The 18,085-nt window shown below is 55.6% G+C and overlaps 3 protein-coding genes across 30 annotated transcripts in view; 1 reads left to right on the top strand and 2 right to left on the bottom strand.

Annotated features, from left to right (window-relative positions):
- Positions 1 to 4,795, bottom strand: part of TTC21A (tetratricopeptide repeat domain 21A) — a 36,202-nt gene extending 31,407 nt beyond the window's left edge. For 12 of the 18 annotated variants that reach the window (XM_067044542.1, XM_067044534.1, XM_067044536.1 and 9 more), the window contains exons 1-4: positions 4,374 to 4,555; positions 2,960 to 3,089; positions 2,076 to 2,186; positions 1,238 to 1,404 (exon numbers count right to left, since the gene is read on the bottom strand). In XM_067044542.1, the coding sequence (XP_066900643.1) occupies positions 1,238 to 1,404; positions 2,076 to 2,186; positions 2,960 to 3,089; positions 4,374 to 4,400 (435 nt within the window). In that variant the 5' untranslated portion in view covers positions 4,401 to 4,555. Of the gene's footprint in view, positions 1 to 1,237; positions 1,405 to 2,075; positions 2,187 to 2,959; positions 3,090 to 4,373; positions 4,556 to 4,581 lie in introns of those variants that run through there. The other 6 variants (XM_067044530.1, XM_067044543.1, XM_067044539.1 and 3 more) reach the window with 5 other exon arrangements.
- GORASP1 (golgi reassembly stacking protein 1) lies at positions 4,579 to 15,724 on the top strand. Of its 10 annotated transcripts, XM_067044547.1 has the most exons (10): positions 4,615 to 4,736; positions 8,437 to 8,591; positions 8,771 to 8,856; positions 9,353 to 9,556; positions 11,009 to 11,095; positions 11,234 to 11,364; positions 11,602 to 11,869; positions 12,609 to 12,759; positions 13,216 to 13,368; positions 13,622 to 15,724. In XM_067044547.1, exons 2-10 carry the CDS (start codon positions 8,570 to 8,572, stop codon positions 13,867 to 13,869), a joined length of 1,350 nt encoding a protein of 449 aa, XP_066900648.1. In that variant the 5' UTR covers positions 4,615 to 4,736; positions 8,437 to 8,569; the 3' UTR covers positions 13,870 to 15,724. The 10 variants fall into 10 exon arrangements, with proteins under 10 accessions (XP_058931857.1, XP_058931853.1, XP_066900648.1 ...); XM_059075874.2 differs by lacking the exon at positions 8,437 to 8,591 and having other exon boundaries at positions 4,579 to 4,736; XM_059075870.2 differs by lacking the exon at positions 8,437 to 8,591 and having other exon boundaries at positions 4,584 to 4,736; positions 8,776 to 8,856.
- WDR48 (WD repeat domain 48) overlaps positions 15,725 to 18,085 on the bottom strand; it is a 44,307-nt gene continuing 41,946 nt past the window's right edge. For both annotated transcript variants that reach the window (XM_059075861.2, XM_067044545.1), the window contains exon 19: positions 15,725 to 17,746. In XM_059075861.2, coding sequence (XP_058931844.1) covers positions 17,651 to 17,746 — 96 coding nt within the window. In that variant the 3' untranslated portion in view covers positions 15,725 to 17,650. The remainder of the gene's footprint in view (positions 17,747 to 18,085) is intronic.

The raw sequence follows: 18,085 nt of genomic DNA, 5'->3' as shown, positions 1-18,085 counted from the left end.
GCCGGGCATCACTGCTCCCAGATCCCAGACGAGCCCTGCTCTCTCCCTGCAGGTCTTCGTACCTCTTGTTCCTTCGTCTGGAATGCCCTTCCCAGTACGTGCCCCCCCAAACCAAGTCCCTTTATCTGATTAACCACCACCAGTCTTTAAAACTTAGCCGAGGAGGCCCCTTCTGTAGGAGGCTTTCCTTGACCTTCCAGGCTGGGTTGGGGCCCTCCCTATGACCCCCATGGTTCTCTTGCCCCTTATGGAGGCACTACCACCTGTCTTGTCACTGCGTGTTTATTTTACACTAGGGTCAGGGCGCCAGGGTAGGGCCACTCCAGCTCTCTCCACTTCTTAGACCAGCACGGGGCCCGGCCTGCGTGGGAAGCCGGGAATGCCCTCTGAGCAGGCAAGCGGCTATACTGAGCTCATGGGCCTTGGTGGCTCCCCTTCAGCCTTCACCCCGCCTCGCCTGGCAGGTGCCACAAGCCAGGCCCAGGAGGCAAGGTTAGAGGGGTGCTTGGAAGACCCTGCCCTGAAGCATCTCTCCCAGCCTAGAGCAGGTTTCTCAATTATTTTCCATTATTGCCCTCCTAAGGAGACTTTTTAGTCATTTCTCCCCTAATCATTCCCTCCCCCTCCAAGAAATTTTAATATCACAGATATACCATTTATGTACTGTGTGTATATCTATGTTTTATATACAAACAGTGAGGTTTTTTTCACCCCCTCCTCCAAGAACCAATTTTCACCCCCTTGGGGGGCTGGGGGTGATATATGCCCTGCTGAGATGCATGGCTTAGACTGAGGCTTCTAATTCTACCATGAGTACAATTCTACAGCACATGACACCCACTGCATATGAGATCTTCTGTGTGAGCCACCACTGACACCTAGCAGATCACTGCAAGGAAGGAATACAGGCCCAGTGTAGTCAGCTCATCTAGTTTTTCAAAAGAACCAAGAAATCTGGACTTTTAGGTAAAAATCTTCTGATTTCTAAATGTCAGCAAACTAATTCAAGATTTTTAAAATATATAGTGCAGGCCATAAAACCTATCTGCAATCGGACTCTATGGACAAAGGCCAGTGTGTAGTTGTCTAAACCCCGAGCCAACATGGGTCTTGTTGGTGTCTGGGTGTGGCCCTCCCCCAGCCACAGGGCCCTCCATGGGAGTAAGGGTCACCCTTTAGGATGTGTTTGAACACTGCTTTCTTTGGCTGTTGCCCCCATGATGCCCAGGGCCGGTACCTCTCTGGAGCTGCTGGAGACCTTCAACGTGCGGTCAATGTATTCCTTGGCCTTGTCATGGCGGCCCATGAGCCAGAGGAAGAGGCCGGCATAGTACAGGGCAGTCCCGCTGGCTGTCTTGCGGATTTCCTTCAGGCTGCTCTCAAGTTCCTGAATCGCTTCTCGGTCTGGGAATCCGAGAGAGAGGAGGAAGGGGACAAGTTAGGATGGGGAGGTCTGTCTGGCCCTGCCTCTCCACGCTCTGGGCCTCCCTCATGAGACACACGGAGCCAACTACATGACAGCCCAGGGCCTGGGAACCAGGAACACTGGCCCGTGTGATGCCACAGGAGCTGCCCAGCCCTGGAATTGGGTTTGCTGGCTGAGATTTATCTTTTCTCCTCTGTGCCCAGCAGTTTGCTGGGCAGACAGATCAAACCTGAACCCCCTACCTCAGGCCCATAATCCATTCCGGGTGGGGAAATTGTAGTTTGTACATAGTCTCTTAGAATTTCTTCCTGACTCTAGAGAGGTGGAGATGAGGAGTAGAATTTTTTATTTTGGCTTGGTTTTTCTCAACAAGATTTTGGCAAAGGAAAGCAGGGTGTCTCCCCAGCTCTTGGGATATGGAAGGAGGACCCCTCCCACTGTCATGCTTTCTGCCTGCGGCTCCCACTCAATTGGGCCTGGGCATGGGGTCTTCTTTGAGGTCTTGATGGGGAGGGGAGGGGAACCACTCCTCACAGCATCTGCAGTCTTGGGTGTACACACCTCCTGCAGCCCGAGAGGGACTGTATCTCTGGAGTGGGGCTGTCTTTTCCCCGCTGGGCCAGGCCTGGCTGAGCATGGTTGCACTCACCGATGGTTTCACAGCACTTGTGAGCATAAATGAGAGCCATGACGGAGCACAGGGACACGTCTGGGTGATTCTGGATGCTCTCTAGGCTGCTGATGGCATCCTGGATGTGCTCTGTGAAGAGAGCCCAAGTGGTTCCATGCTCAGAGGGCAGGAGGCTCCATGGCAGACACAGGGCTGACTCAGGGCGTGGTACCACCTGACCCAAGACTTGGACTAACTGGTCCAAAAGGTCACTAGTGGCCCAAGTTCCCTGAAGACTGAAGCTTCCTGAAAGGGCTGCTGGCGCCATGGTCCAGGCTGCCAGGGGATGGAGGAATTGGAGCTGAGAGATGTACCTGTGAGTACTCACAAGGATTCCTGTAGGCCGGTTCTGAAGAAGGACCTCTGTGCATTCCCAGCTAGTTGCTCAGCTATATTTATCCTTCCATGTCCACTGACATTGGCCATGGGCAGCTCAGCTGGCCCCCCGCCCAGGACGATCTTCTAAATGACAGTGAGTCACACCTCCATGGGCCCCACTTCTCTCCCTGCTCCTGTCCCACACCTGCCTGTGGCCACACCTACCACTTCCTCCTTTTTCTGCACTACTGGCTCTCAGTTTCCAAGCCTGGGATTGGTTCAATAATCTTGCAGTCATCTTTCCCCACACTCATTTTACAGATAGGGAAACTGAGGTGCAGAGCAGGGGTAGTGATGTCTCTGAGGCCTCAAAAGTCAACTAGATAAGGATTACATTCTGTGGATTAACCTGGGAATCTAGCTACTGAGTGTAAGACTTTTTCCACGGGAACATGATTGGGATAGAAGTAGGCATCCAGGTGGAGCCGGCACGTTAGTGCTGGGCTAGTGCCTGAGGTCAGAAGGCAACACTGACGAGTTCCTACCTTCCCTGAGGACTCCATAGGCTTTAAAGAACTGCAGCACTGGGTCATTGCTGAATTTTTCCAGGCCCACGGCCGCAGCCTGCTGCACATGGCGGAAGTACTTTTCTTGGCTGTAATAAATGATCCCAGCCTGCGAGGAGGAAGACACATTTGCAATACTCCCAGCCCCTTTTCTGTCTGTTCTGACCTGCTCCCTCCCCTAGTCCCTGCTCCTCTTCCAGTTCTGTAAAGAGAAGAGAAAGAATATTCAGGCCTCATTCCATTCCTCCCCAGTCCCAGGAACAGCTCCATACAGTTTTCTTGGGAAGGAGTTTGGAGATGTTTGTTTTGGAATTAACCACAGATTCTGGTTCATATGTGATGGGGAGTTCAACTGAGGTTTTGCTTTAGGAAGGGAATAAGAGGGAAGAAAGCTAACCGATAATAAGAATCATGACGCCAGTACTTAGAGGTACAAGTTATTGTGGGCTAACCACCCGTGGGGAAGTGTACCAAGGGTTTTACACCCATCATCTATGCATTATCCTCTCCATATCCTTCACAGTTAAGGAAGCCGAAGCCCATGGAGGCTGTGGCTTGACAAAGTTCACACAGTAAGAGGCGCTGAGATTTCAAAGTGAAATCTCACTTCCCCTAAGGTTTGTGGGTGCCGGGGTTGGGGACAGATGTGGTTGGATTGTGAACAGCCTTGTGGGCCATATGAAAGAGACCAGACACCATCCTGAGGGTAATAGGAAGCAGCTGGAATGGTTTTAAGCGTTGGGCATGGCGGGGGGGGGGGGAATGTACTCAGGTGTGTATTTTTGCAAACACTCTGCCGTGTGTGTGTGTGTGTGTGTGTGTGTGTGTGTGTGTGTGTGTTGGGGTGGTCGTGGATGTTGGTGGCAGTGGTGGTGGTGGTGGGAGGGGGACTGTTGCAGGTGCCCAGAAGGAAGATGGTGGTGATCCTGGACTAGGAGATAAAAAGTGGTTGATCTCAGGAGACAATTAGGAGCTGATAGTTCCTGCCGATAGACAGGATCTGGAGATGAGTATGGGAAAGAGTAAAGGCTGGGGGATCAAATGGTGGTGCGATACACTGAGGTGAAGGACCCAGAAGAGGCACAGACAGGGGAAGGGGAGATAATGGCTAGATGATGGAGCTGGGTTTTTATGCTTTGGTTTGGGGGAGCTCGGGGACAGGACTGGGTGGGGATGATGACTGTGGGCTCAGAGTACACTAGAGAGGATGCGCTTGCCACGGAGAGTGAGGCGAGAAGGGATGAAGACAGCCTGAAGAGGCCGGGGACAGCGAAAGGCGGGTAGCGGAGGCAGCACGACCGGTCAGAGAGGTAACAGGAGAGCTGCAAGGGGGTCACCGGGCCAGGGGCAGAGAGACCCGGAGGGAGCGGCTGGGCAGTGCCCGGCCACGCACCATAAGGGAGGAGTCATTGATGCTCATCTCCGCGCACCCGCGGCTCCGAGTCCGGGTCTGGTGGTGCCTCGCGGAGCGGAATTCCCGAGTCAGGGTCACGGTCTCGCCTCTCGCGGCCTGCTGTTGGAGGGGCGCGCGTCCGTGGAAACGGAGCGGCGGCCGCTCTCTAAGGGCGTCAGAGTAAGGGTGGGCGTGGCCAGGCACCCACGTGACAAGGCGCGGGTAGTCGAGCGCCGAGAGGGCGAGTACGCGCTGGTGGCGCCGCGGTCCCTGGCACCGGCGCCTGAGCCGAGCGTGGCCATGGGCCTGGGCGCCAGCGCAGAGCAGCCCGCTGGAGGCGCCGAGGGCTTCCACCTGTACGGGGTGAGTGGCCCCTGCGGCACCGGTGGCCTTGGCATGGCGTCCGCACCAACGTGCGGGGGACGTCCGATCACCGGCCGGGGGGCGGTAGAGGCGGGGTCCCGGCCTTAGTGCGGCCGCCCGGGGGAGAGTGATGCCCCGTCCCGGTAGGAGCCGCCGGCGAGAGACGGCGCCACGGCACTTCTGGGCCCCGGCCCGTCTGCGGCCGCGGGTCGGCCCGGCGCCAGCCCCAAGTGCCAGCTCTGCAGGAAGCTGGAGCGTTTCCTGGTCGGGTCGGGCCGTCCCGGAATGGCACTTCTCCCGGGTGAAGAGTGAAAGCACCGGGTCCAGTCGGGACGCATTTGTGCACTTGTATGATCATATTTATTATCGCCTGTTGTGCACTGCGCTTGTTACTGGGCCTGGGGAGAGAGCCAGCTAAGCCCAGGGCCCGGCTGTCCCCGGCCTTGGATCCAGGGGGTCGGGGTAACCGCGTGGACGCCAGCGTCGGGGGAGCCTGCCAGCGCGCATCCTGGCTGTGGTGGCGTCGAAGACCGATAAGAACCAGCCCGGGAAAGTGGGAGCGGGAGAGCCAAGAGAATGCGGCAGAAGGCTCGGGGAGAGAGTTTGCGGGGGATGGGAGGGGGAGGGCTCCCCAGTGGAACATTGCGGAGAAGCGCGGTAAGGCCGCGGCTGAGAATGTGCCTTCGGTGTCGCCACAGAGGTCTGGATGAGTAGTCCCGGGGAAAGTGGAGATGGAGTGGGTTCCTAGAGCCTGAAGGTGAGGAGAGGGGCCCGCAGCAAGATGGAAATTTGGGGTGATTTGTACTGCGGAGAAGGAGGGGCTGTAACAGAACTGAGAGGGGCAGGAGAGTGTCCGTCCCCGACGCGCAGCGGGGCAGGACTCCCTTCTCCCCTGTGCACGGTGGGTGGCAGCAGAGATGGGGGTAGGCAGACAGGCTTGTCAGTTTGGTGCCTGGCTGTTGAGCGGTCTCTGTATTGTGATGGGAGGCTCTGTTAACAACTATGGGGGAGGGGGGCAGCTAAAGAAGAGGTTTCCTAAAAGGAAAGCAAGGATGGCTTCAGGACCCAGAGGTAACAGAATCTGTGCTTGGTGGTGGGCTTTCCCTAGTGGACGTCATGGTGACATGGTGAGGCACCGGACAGAAAAGGTGGACAGTGAAATGCGTGCAGCCAGAAGAGTCTTCCAGCAGGTTTGATGGAAGGCAAATTGAGGATATCGACAATGGGGGGTGGTGATGGTAAGAGTGAAGATGGGAAAGGCCTGTTGGAGAGGGACAGAATGGAGTGACTGGGGAATTGGAGGTCTTCATTCACAAAACAGTTTTTTTTTCCTCCGTTTCATACGTGTAGTTTTATTTAGTTGATGTACAATATTATATATGTGTACAATATAGTGATGCACAATTTTTAAAGGTTATACCCCATTTATAGTTATTATAAAATATTGGCTGTATTCCCTGCATTGTACAGTATATCCTTATAGCCAAAACAGTGATTTTGAGCACATACGCTGTGGCAGGTAGAGTTCCAGGCACCGGAGATAAAGCAGTGAGCAGAAAAGATATTGTCTCTTTTCTCATGGAGTTTACATTTGGATGCCAGCAGAGAGGGAAGGGAGACAGACAGGAAATATATGGTAGGTGGTGATCATTGCTAGCGAGAAAAATAAAGCAGGGTGAGAGGATCCAGAGTGATGAGTGGGTGCTCTTTTGTATACAGGGGTCCGGAAAGGCCTCTGATCAAGTCACGTTTGAACAGACACCTTGGAAAGAAGGAGCGGACAGTACAGATATTTCGGGGAAGTGTGTTCTGGGCAGAGGGAGGCCCTGAGGCGGGACTGTGCTTGCTGGGCTGGAGGAGAAGCCAGGAGGTGGGGTTGGTATGCTTGGGTGGCATGGCCCATGTGAGGAGAGTGCTAAAGTATGAGGCCAGGTTGCTTGGGGCCTTGTGTTTTGTCCTGAGGATTTAGGATTTTATGCTGAGCTGTGGAGCCATTGGGAGGTTTTAAGTGGAGGTATGACATTGCCTTCTAAACATTTAAAAAAACCGAAGAGCATGTGTGCTGCCTTCTCTAAATATTGGTGTTCCCACGGTGTGCTGGGCATGGTGGAGAAGTCACTGTCCTTGGCAGTCGACAGGAGCAGACTCTGGGTCGGATTTCCTGGGGTCAGGCTGTTGCTGAATAACTGAGTGCTTTTCCTCCCCTGTCAGTTGGGGTTAGTGAGCCGGTTAAATGACAGGGGAAGCAGGTGGTGCGGTCTTCTGGCACCCAGCCAAGCCTCACAAGAGGTAAACTGCCATCATTGTTAATCACTCTAGGTGCCCTGATGGGAGATACAGGGGGCAGGGGGAGTGTTATGGAAGCAGCACTCATTGTGGGGCTGCGGGATCTGGGGTGATGGGAATGCCCAAGGGAGAGCCAGACAGAGGGGACGCTTGTTGCGGGGCCGGGGGTGGGGTGGGCAGCACCGTAGGTCATTTCCTCTGTGGAGCCATAGTGGGTGATGACAAGGCCCAGAGCAAGGGGCCTTGACAAGGCCAGACTGAGGACAAGGCCACAGGAGAGGGGAGGTGGAGGCGCTGGCTGGGCTGGGAGAGGGCGGGGCCTGCGCACCGGGGACCAGAGCCCCTGAGCCTCATTAATGATGGAGGTTGGCAGACACAGTGTTGAGGAGGGTAGAGGGCAACCGTCCTCTGGAGTGGGGGCCTTACCCGAGGGAGGTGAAGTGGCCCGGAGCAGGGAGGAGCAGCTCCCCGCCAGCTCTCCCTGGCGAACTGTCCTCTGATTCTCAAAAGACCCCTCGTCCAGCTTCCCCCTGAAGAGACAGAGGGGCAGGCTCCAAGCAGCTGCCCTCTGGGCCAGGCCACCTAGGGCTGGAGTTGGTTTCTGGGCTCATTCTCACTGGAAGCCATGGCAACTTCTGGAGGTGGCTAGGCGGGACTCCGTTGGTTCCACTGCCTGGACGGAGCCCTGATTCCAGGGTCGAACTGGCCTTGATCCCTAGCCTCAGCAGTGAGCACTCCTTCAGTTTGGGGACTCCAAGACTGGAGGGTCTAGTGGGTGGCAGAAGCCATGGGGGCCTTCCCCTCAAGAAAGCATCCAGAACCTGAGGCCACATGAGCCCTGTGCCCTGTGGGCTGCGGGCCTGGCTGGTGCCTGACCAGCAGGGCATCAAGTGCTCACAGCCAAAGGCCTGAGGATGTGGGGCCCATCTTCGGTCCAGACCTGGGGATAAAGGCTGCATTGTTTGAGCAAAGGTCTGTGAATGGGGCCTTTGAGATGGATTTCCACCATAGCTGCAAGCCTGGTTGTGGTGTTTTTGGAGACAGCAGGGAGTTCGGGAGTTGAGGGCAGGGCAGGAGCCCCTTGGGCTGGGAATGGCTTTCTGGAGGAGCTGTCCTGTGTGGGGAGGTTGGATGGTGAGGGGACTCTGCGCTGCTCACCAGGCTCCCTGGCTCAGGCTCATTCCAGACCCTGGGGTCTGCTCTCCTCAGCCATCCCTCCTCAACAGCTCCTATCGCACCACCTGCGGGACTGGGCTTGGATCTGTCACCACAGGGTCAGGGGCTCTCTGGGATCTGGCCACAGGCTGCCTTCTGCACTCTGTCTTTCTGGGCATGGCCCTGGCTCCATCCATCCTGGGGCACTCCCTTCCTGTCCACATCTAAACATTTCTGGTAAACCCTTCTGGCTTTCCAGCAGACCCAGCCTAGGCTTCTGGGGAAGCCATCTGTGTCACCCTGTCTCCGTGTGGCCTACTGCTCTGGGTTCTCCTCTGAGGCATCTCTGGAAGCATCTGTGGATCATAATCAGGAAAGTCATTTTCCGAAAGATGAAAACCTGTGCCCGAGAAGGTAGTGAGAGAGGATGGAGTGAGCCTTGACCATGCCCATGTGTGGCCTGCCTGGAACGGTTCATGCTGGTGTCTCTGTCCTCGCCGGGACACAGGGAGTGGTGATGGTTTCTAGAATTGATGGCTGGGGGCTTCTGGGAGAGTCTCGGGGTCGGCGCAGTGACCGTGGCCTCTGTGCAGCACAGGTGCAGGAGAACTCCCCCGCCCAGCAGGCAGGCCTGGAGCCCTACTTCGACTTCATCATCACCATCGGGCACTCAAGGCTGGTGAGGCCCCCCTCCTGCCTCTGCTTTGCTTGTGTGTGTCTCCTGCTGTCCCACAGGGGCCCCAGCCCTGCTCCTGCCTCCCTTTTCTGCTGAAGGGAGGCTGAGCCCCATCTCCCCTTCTTCCTGAGCTTGATGGGGAGCTCAGCTCCTGGGCTCTTAGGGGTGGACTGGAGCAGGTGGACTCCTGGCACTGGCTGCAAGTTCTACAGGGCCTGCCCAGAGGGGCCTGAGAGGTGTGAGAGCTCTGGAAGGGGCAGCTCAGAGTGGGCAGTGCTGCAGTGCTCTGGATCCCGGGGGCTCTTTGCTTAGTTTGTTGTGTTTTCCAGGGGGCACTGAAGGAGGAAGGTTTAGCAGGGCTCGGGGGTACTGGGGGTCACAGTGGCTGCAGGCCCAGCCCAGCCGCCAAGGCCCTTGCCCCATCTCAGACCCAGACTTGTCTGGGGGGCCCGGCCGGGTACGTGTGGGGGTCCGGGAGTCAGCCTCACTGCCCCTGCAGAACAAGGAGAATGACACGCTCAAGGCCCTGCTGAAGGCCAACGTGGAGAAGCCGGTGAAGCTGGAGGTGTTCAACATGAAGACCATGAAGGTGCGCGAGGTGGAGGTGGTGCCCAGCAACATGTGGGGCGGCCAGGGCTTGCTGGGCGCCAGCGTGCGCTTTTGCAGCTTCCGAAGGGCCAGCGAGCATGTGTGGCACGTGCTGGTGAGTGGGCAGGGCATATGGGATGGGTGTGTGGTGGGGGCCTCCCGGGAGAGGCCAGCAGGCAGTGGGTCTATTAGAGGGTCCCAAGGGCAGGGTGTTGTCTTCCCTCTGCAGTGTCTCAGAGAGGGCAACTCCTCTCAGCCCAACAGTGCCCTGTGACTTTGGGCATTTTCTTACCCTCTAGACGTTGGCTTCTTCTTTGGAAAGGTTGGGACGCCATCTGCTGGAAGCTTGGTTGTACTGCCAGAAGGCTGCTGCTGCGGCTGCTTTAGTCTTCTATCTAAAAGAGTGTGTTTTCTGGTGTACTCTAGGGGCGGAGTCCCCAACCCCAGGGCCGCGGACCAGTACCGGTCCGGTCCCCAGCCTGTTAGGAGCTGGGCCACACAGCAGGAGGTGAGCGGCAGGCGAGTGAGCAAAGCTTCATCTGCTGCTCCCCATCGCTCGTGTTACCGCCTGAACCATTAACACCCCCACCATCTGTGGAAAAATTGTCTTCCACAAAACTGGTCTTTGGTGCCAGAAAGGTCGGGGACCGCTGCTCTGGGATATTATGGTTTTTCTTGGCAGGTACCCTGAGAGCACCTTTGGGCACTGGGCTGGTGCCTGGGGTCTGAACCTTAATGAATCTCTGTGACTGAATTGTCACAGATGTTGCTGTTAGTGTTCGTTCACAGACACACATGCACACGTGACATGCACAGTCACTGATGAGGCCCGAGTTCTTGAATGCTCGGTCCTACGGCTTGACGAGAGGGTGCCCTGAGCTGGAAATTGGCTGATTTGGTTTCTAGCCCCCTCTATTGCTCACTGACTCCTCGCGGGAGCCTTCTCAACCTTTTCAGCCAGCCTCAGTTTGTCCATAAGTGCAATGGGGGTGGTGATGCAAATCCCTCTATATTTCCTGGGAGACTGGGGGTTGGGTAGTGGAGCTTTCCAAGGGAGAAGGCAATCCTCATACCCACTTCTCACTACCCTCTCCTTCAACCTCCACCCACCCGCCACCCCAGGGGTCTTCAGTACTGTGACTGCAGCGGTAACAGCAATGCAGTTGGGCACTTACTATGGGCCAAGGTGTGGTTTTCATTCTGTGCATATATTATTTTTTTTAATCTTCTCAGCAACTCTTGAGTGAGTCCTACATGTCCCACTTTTAATTGTGGGGTAACTGAGGCCAAGGGGTTAAGTGTTTGTCCACAGTGCCCCAGCTAGCCGCTGGTGGAGCTGGGAGTTGGACCTAGGTGGTAGATGCGGGAGCTCCTGCCTGTGGCACGGTGCTGCCCTCTGCTGGACAGGCTGTGGACCGGGGGAGGCAGGGGAACCAGGGGCTGGGCTGGGAGAGTTTGGGTTTGAGGTCCTGGCCTGGGGACAGAGGACAGGTGGAGAGGCAGCTTCCCACCTGCCGCCCCCCAGTAGCAAGGCCAATAGTTGGACAGTTCGTGATTCTTTCATCAGGATGTGGAACCCTGTTCCCCTGCCTCCCTCGCTGGCCTGCGCCCCTACACCGACTACGTGGTTGGCTCAGACCAGATCCTCCAGGAGGTAAGGAACCACAGCCTTCCCCCCGGCCCCCTGGATGGGGTGTGGAGAGGTGGGTGCTGTCCATGAGAAGCGTCTTGTCTTGTGAGGCTTCCCATCCCAGGGTGGGAGCAGGGCTCAGGTGCCATGTGTCTGTTGTAGTCCGAGGACTTCTTCTCACTCATTGAGTCCCATGAAGGGAAGCCCTTGAAGCTGATGGTTTATAACTCCGAGTCCGACTCCTGCCGGGAGGTGACTGTCACTCCCAATGCAGCCTGGGGAGGAGAGGGCAGGTATTTCCTGGGGTTGCAGGGCTGCAGGGTGGGGCCCTGGTGGGGCCGTTGGGGACCCTGGCCATTGGGCATGGACCTGGAGTCCCATGGTGGGGATGGAGGGCTGGGCTCTGGGCCCAGGGGTCCTGAGGCTGACAGTTGGTCCGTGAGGTCCCCTCATTGCTGGTGGATGGGGGTGGCAGGGATAGGAAGGGCTGTGGGACAAGCCCTGGAGTGAATGTTTCTGGTCTTTGGCAGCCTGGGCTGTGGTATCGGCTACGGGTATCTGCACCGGATCCCAACCCAGCCTCCCAGCCACCACAAGAAGCCATCTGGTATCCCACCACCGGGTGTCCCGCCACCTGGTGTCCCGCCACCTGGTGTCCTGCCACCTGGTGTCCCACCGCCTGGTGTCCCACCACCTGGTGTCCCGCCGCCTGGTGTCCCACCACCTGGACCCACCCCCCAGGACTCTCCTGCCCCTTCTGGCCTGGAGACAGGCTCCAGGCAGGGTGACTACGTGGAGGTACGTGGGTAGCACCTGCCAGCTGTGGCGAGAGGGGAGCTTCATGTGGGCACAAGGGCCTGCAGCTGGGAAGAGGAGACTGGGGGCTGTCCTCACTGGGGGCCTGCCCGCGGAGCCCTTGGGAGGCCCATCTGCTTGTGGGACCCAGTGGGAGAAGATGGGCCCATCCTGGGACAGCGGAATCTACTTCGGTTCTCCTGCCACTTGGGTCTGGAGGTGAGGGTAGTGTGAGGCACTGGTTGTCATTTTCATTTCATGACTGGGAAACTGAGGCTCAGAGGTGGGCAGAGCCTTGTTCTGTGCCTCTGTGAGTCTGTGGTGAAGTTAGGCCAGGGGCTGGGTGTCTGTCTGGGTCTGCAGCCAGATCGTGGCTGTTGAGAGGTCCCCCAGGTGCCTCTGGGCATCGGGCTGGTGCCTGGGGTCTGCACGGGGGCCCTTGGGGACTGCTCTCCAGGCATGGACTCTTCCTGTGGGTCATGGATGGGGCTCCGTCAGGTGGGCCCTTGGGGCTGCTCAGCAGAGTGGGAAGGGTGCCCCGAGTCCATGTCCGCACTGCACAGGAGGCCAGCCAGGCCCTCTTGCCTGACTTCACATCTGTTGTAGAGGAAGAGGCAGATGCCCAGGGCTGTTTGCTCCCTTGGGCTGAGCAGTGCTCCCGGTGGGTGTGAGCTGGCGGTTAGGTTGGACTATGCTGTCCAACAGGCCCCTCCTGTTCCTTTTTTTCCCTGGCTCCCTGTAGGCCCTGCTGCAGGCACCTGGCTCCTCCAAGGAGGAACAGCTCCCTGGGCTCGAGAGTTCTGGCCATGGCACTCCAGACCTTGGCGACCTTCCCCGTTCCATGGAGATTCCTCTTCAGCCTCCGCCTCCACTGCAGCGAGTCATGGACCCAGGTACCGAGCAGGCTGAGAGGAAGCTGAGGGCCTGCAAACCCTGTGCCAGAGCGGGTCCCAGGCTCTGGGCTGGACTTCGGCAGACCCACTGAGCCCTCCTATCTGATATCCGTCAAGATAACTGCAGGTGATGCAGTCAGTATACGGATGGCAAGACTGCCATCCAGAGGAGAGAGGGAGCCTGCTGAAGGTCACACAGCACACTGGGCACAGAGCAGGGTCTGGGCCCTCTGCCACTGGGCTATTCCCATGATACCCAACCCCAGGTCCCTTTCTTTCCTCAGAAACCGGCAGTGGGGAACCTCTGGGGTTGGCTGGGGGCATTGCCACGGGCTGAGGAGGTTATAGTCTCTGGCCGGGCCAGATGCCCCAGGAACAGGGCGCTGTGAGCCCAGGGTGCTGGCCTTCCAGCGGTCAGGGTTTTGTTCTGGCAGAGAACTGCGCACCTTCCCCTAGGCTTCCTGGATGTGTCCGGCATCTCCCTTTTGGACAGCAGCAATGCCAGCGCCTGGTCTGGGCTGCCCTCCTCCACAGAGCTGACCTCCACTGCAGTCTCAGCCTCAGGGCCGGAGGACGTCTCCTCCAGCAGGGGTTCTCGTGAACGTGGCGGTGAGTGGCTGGCCAGCACCTTCGGAGGCCTTCTGGGAAGGACCCCGGGTTGTGGGGAAGGCGGCCCTGAGTCTCTCAGCTGGGTTAGAAGCTGGCCTGCAGGTGGAATGCAGCCGCATCAAGGCATTTGTACGCTAAAGCGCCCATCCCCCATCAACGCTGCGGGTGGGAGTTGAGGGTCAGCAGGGTTACTGCTCCAGGCCACACTGGCCCTGGTCTGTGGGCCTCCTCAGCTCCACCCCGTGTGTTTCAGGTGAGGCCACCTGGTCTGGGTCAGAGTTTGAGGTCTCCTTCCCAGACAGCCCAGGTGCCCAGGCGGACCACCTGCCTCAGCTGACACTTCCCGACAGCCTCACCTCTGCAGCCTCACCAGAAGATGGGCTGTCCGCTGAGCTGCTCGAAGCCCAGGCTGAGGAGGAGCCAGCAAGCACAGAGAGCCCAGATTTCGGGGCAGAGGCTGAGGGGGCAGCCAGCCAAGCACAGCTCTCCACCCCAGAATAAAACCCCAGGCTCTAAGAAGGGCCTCTGATGGCATTTCATGAGGCCCAGAAGTGGGAGGCAGCTCAGGGCACACTGCGTGGCCAAGCCCCCTGCATTATGCTTCGTAGGCTTCTGCTGATGGGGTGGGGGGTGGTGTGGCTTGTGTCCACTCCGACCCTACTGGTCTCCAAGAGGTGGCCTCCCAGCATTCATTCTGCCTGATGGTCCTGCCTTTGGGGAATTGGCCACTTGTTTGAGAATCTCAAGTACTTTTGGGGTAGTAGCGGGCTGGGAGTAGCACCCAGGTTAAATAAGTTTTCCAGGAGCTAGGGTAGGAGAGCAAAGGATTCTTTGCCGCTCAGGTAGGGCATGCAACTTCAGTGGGTGGAGTAAGAGGAGGCCGCGGGCCTTGGGGAAGGGCATCTTTTGGCCACGTACCCACTGCTTGCTCCTGCTCTGGTCACTGTGGCTGCACAGAAGGTAGCAGAGTCCAGGCACCATCAGGTGTGAAGATGATGGGGTGAGGGACAAAGGGGTTGGTGTGGAGTGTTTGCCTAATCGCTCTCTAGGGCTTGCAGTGATTCCACAGAGCTCAGCCAGCTCTATCTGTAATGGAAGGCACCCCCAAGCCCTGGGGACCCCTGCTGCTCCAATTACTGTCTCACTCTGTGCTACACTGCACAGTTGGCTCATGCTGACCACATATTCCAGCCATGGTTGGAGGAGAGGCAGTGAACTTGCCCACCTTCTGAGGGAGGATGGTTGGAAATTCTAGGCCCTTCAGCACACTCACCTGTGCTTGGACCACAATGCTTCTTCTTCCCCACCGTCTACACCCCACAGACCTAGTGTCCCCATTTGTGACTCCTGTCAGCTCCCAAACTTTTACAACCATCTCTTCTAAATATACAAGTCATCCAGTCAGCCCCAGTGGTGAGTAAAAGTTACAAATTTAATTTCACCATCCTAAGCAGACTCTCAGAGCCAGTCCTCCTGACTGGAGTGCTTTACACACAGCTCCCACTCCAAGGGGAGATGAGGGGCCTGGACAAGATTGGGTAAGGGCCCTTCTGTTCTTTCCTGTATTACAGGAGAGGGCTGTTCCCCTCACCTCCAGTGCCTTGGGAGGCTAAGACTAGGTTGGGTCTTTTGCTCTGCCTGGTTCCTGAAGGAAGAGGAGGGCTCCATCCAGGGATGGCCCCTCATCACTTGAAGTCCTCTCCTCTTTGGCTAGAGTCCCTCACCTTCCCACACCCTTTGCTGAGTACCATGAAAGCTGCCTCTGGCCTGGCCTTCTAGCCTCGGCCCCGTCGAGTCCCACCTTTACCATTTGATTTGGAATGTGTGCACTTACAGGGAATTCAGAGCTCTCTTAGGCTCATAGGACAAGGACTGTCTGCTCTGTGGGGCACAGACCAAGTATATGGAGGGAGGGCCCCAAACCAGCAAACACTTCGCTTTTAGCACTGTGACTACATTTAAAAAGCAAGTCTTTGTCAAGTCTACCAGAGCAGCTGATAAGCCCACAGAACAGGGAGGCATTGTGTCCAAAGCCAGTGCTGGAGCCTGGTTCCTGGATGGTCTGGGAGCCCAGTGCAGCAATCCAGGAAGTAGAAAAGAATCACCATGGGCCTGTTCTGAGGCCAGCTTCCCTTCACTGTAGCCTGGCAGCCCGACCCAGAGTCACCCTCACCCAAGGGACCTGGTTCTTCCCTCCCTCACTTTCACACACTCCCCTCCTTAAATTGGGGGATAAAATGGATATCAGTGCTAATTATTTCCAGGGTAAACACAAAACCAGAAGTTTCTTCCTTTCTCTGTAATCTGCTATGAAGGAAAATGACAAGTGAAAATAAATGTGTACTACACTTTGAAATATTGTAACTAAAGCCTTTATTCTATACAACTGTGAAATACAGATTTTTACCCTTTTGGCATTGCAGACTGTCAAGATTTTCTGGAAACTATTACTGGTTTGACTGGAACAACAAAAAAAACCACAACCATGCTGGGGGTGAGATCTATGACGGGAAGGGAGCACAGCCGCCCCTCGAGGCTCGGCACACAGGGCAGCATGGCCCAGCGAGGCCCATTCCTTCAGCCCAAGGGCCCCTCGTGCAAACACAACTGAGGGCTGGTAAATGAGTTTTTTTTTTTTTTTTTTTTTTTTTGCCATTAATTCACAACTATTGCTAAAAAATGTGCACCAAAAGCGCACTGTTGTATTCAACAGATAGAAAGGATTTTTAAAAACAGCCGGTTGCTCTCTGCATAAGGGAGACAGGCTCACTGGAGATGTGGCATGTCTTTGCGCACTTCTTCAAAGTGTGGCGGCAGTGACCAGCCCACTTTCCAAAGGAGGCTGACCAGCAGTGAGGAAACCCTGTCTCTACGGTTGTGCCGGTCGGAATATCTCAGATAGTGAGGTCTGGACTCAGGCCACCAGCTGCCTCCAGCTGAACCTGTGAAGGTGTAGAAAAGAAAAAACCTTCCCCACCCCCTCCCCAGTCCCTGCTGTTGTGGGGGCGGGCCACGCTGGGGAGGCAACTGGACTGGAATAAACTGCCCTCTGAAGGCACTTGTGCTTCTGGCTTCATCCAGGAGGCTTGTCTTACGTAGTTTTATGGGGGTGGACCATTGTTCTATTCCAAATACAAATGACCCTGGGGAGAATCCAAAGTATTTTCTTCTGCCAAAAGTTGAAGTATTTATCCCCAATAAGTTATATTCTGTACAAGATCCAAATGATTCTATGAAAGCTTTAGATTGTTAGAAAGAACAGTGAAAAGAAATCTGGATACAGGTACAACAACAACAAAAACCTGCATATAAAACTGGAAAAAACAAACATGTATACTTCCAGGACATGAATATCAAATTAACTCACTATGATACCCTTTTACTCTGACACCATAAATATTAGGTAGCATTTAAATGAAGTTAAAATCTCATCACAGTCTTAAGTCTTGATGGTGTCACACTGCTCACCCAGAGCAAGAACCTGTGGTGTCACCTGGCTTTGCCCATAAATAAAACGACACAGTGGAGGAAGGAGTAAGAGAGCTGCACCTCCCTGTGACCGCCACACAGTCCGGGCACCGTGGGGGTATCACTGCTGGGCACAGGCTGGGCGTACTCTAGGCTGGCAGTCCTAGTGCTGTGATCCAGCACCTGGAATTTCAACAGATCTTCCTACAAGAACACATCTGAGATGCAATATTAAAAACAAGCCCAACAATAATCATTTATTATGAAATGGGCTGGCTCTTGAATTGTGCAGCAGCAAATTCCTATCAAAAGTAACTGTCTTAAATGGTGAAAACAACTTTTTTTTTTTAATGACAAACTTGGAAAAAGCCTTCATAGGTACTGCATGAATGGAATGTACTCTTAGCAAAGCTCAAGAGTGTGGGTTTGGAGTTGAAACAGTGACAGATGTGGCCCTACCAATGTGTTTCTAACAAGTGCTAACAGATCAAGATAGGGTCCATTGAAACAAAAGGAGGAAGCAAAGTCTGCACTGGCCTGTCATTAGTTCTCTGTACACCTCGCAAGACACAGTCTACTCGGGGCTCTTCTGCTCTGGCACTCTGCCTTCCTGGGGACAGCCTAATCTACACATGGAGACTGGTTTCTATATTACATCTCGATTAGTCACTTCAATTGAAAGAGAATCTCAGTCCATACCAAATCGGCCGTTAGAAGTCTTGTTCCCGTTGGGGCTCAGTGGGCTTCCTAGGACTACTCTTGGGGCCATAGAGGAAGGTCAGTAAATGAATACCCAGGAGCGTTCGCCCACCCTTCACGTGGACTTCTGACGGTAATGGAGGGTGAGGTCACCACCACTCTTCCATATGAAGTGTTTCACTGTTCGAAGGTCCATATTTGGATCCAAAACCTGAATAGCAAAAAATGAATGATAAAAAAGGTATATCTAAGGCTTTTATCGTTAACTCTGGGACTCTCCTCACCCATGCCTGGTGGCCTGTTCTTGCTGACACAGCTGCCTTGCAAGCAGGCACGGATCTGGGCACGGTAAGATGTGCAGCTTGTGTGGCTAGGCCAGACAGGCCATGTTCAGCCATTCCTCTGAAATACCTTGAGTGCATCTTCATTTACAACATCTCCACCGATGCTCCACCCACCTCCACTTCAAATCTTAAACTAACGTGGCAGATGCTGCCCTGCAAATAAAGACGAGCATGTATCTTTCTTATCAGAAAAAAAAAGCCACCAG

The sequence above is a fragment of the Kogia breviceps genome, chromosome 10, assembly GCF_026419965.1.
Source record: "Kogia breviceps isolate mKogBre1 chromosome 10, mKogBre1 haplotype 1, whole genome shotgun sequence".
Classification (NCBI taxonomy): Eukaryota; Metazoa; Chordata; class Mammalia; order Artiodactyla; family Physeteridae; genus Kogia; species Kogia breviceps.
Note: the sequence above shows the minus strand (reverse complement) of the source record. Positions and strands in the feature narration are given on the sequence as shown.

Excerpts from the sequence above, each read along its gene's own strand:
- GORASP1 (XM_059075869.2), top strand. The coding sequence starts at position 8,623 with ATGCCCATGTGTGGCCTGCCTGGAACGGTTCATGCTGGTGTCTCTGTC. Across the intron at positions 9,557-11,008 it reads AGCATGTGTGGCACGTGCTG|GATGTGGAACCCTGTTCCCC; the intron begins GTGAGTGGGCAG and ends TTCTTTCATCAG. Across the intron at positions 11,096-11,233 it reads CAGACCAGATCCTCCAGGAG|TCCGAGGACTTCTTCTCACT; the intron begins GTAAGGAACCAC and ends TGTCTGTTGTAG.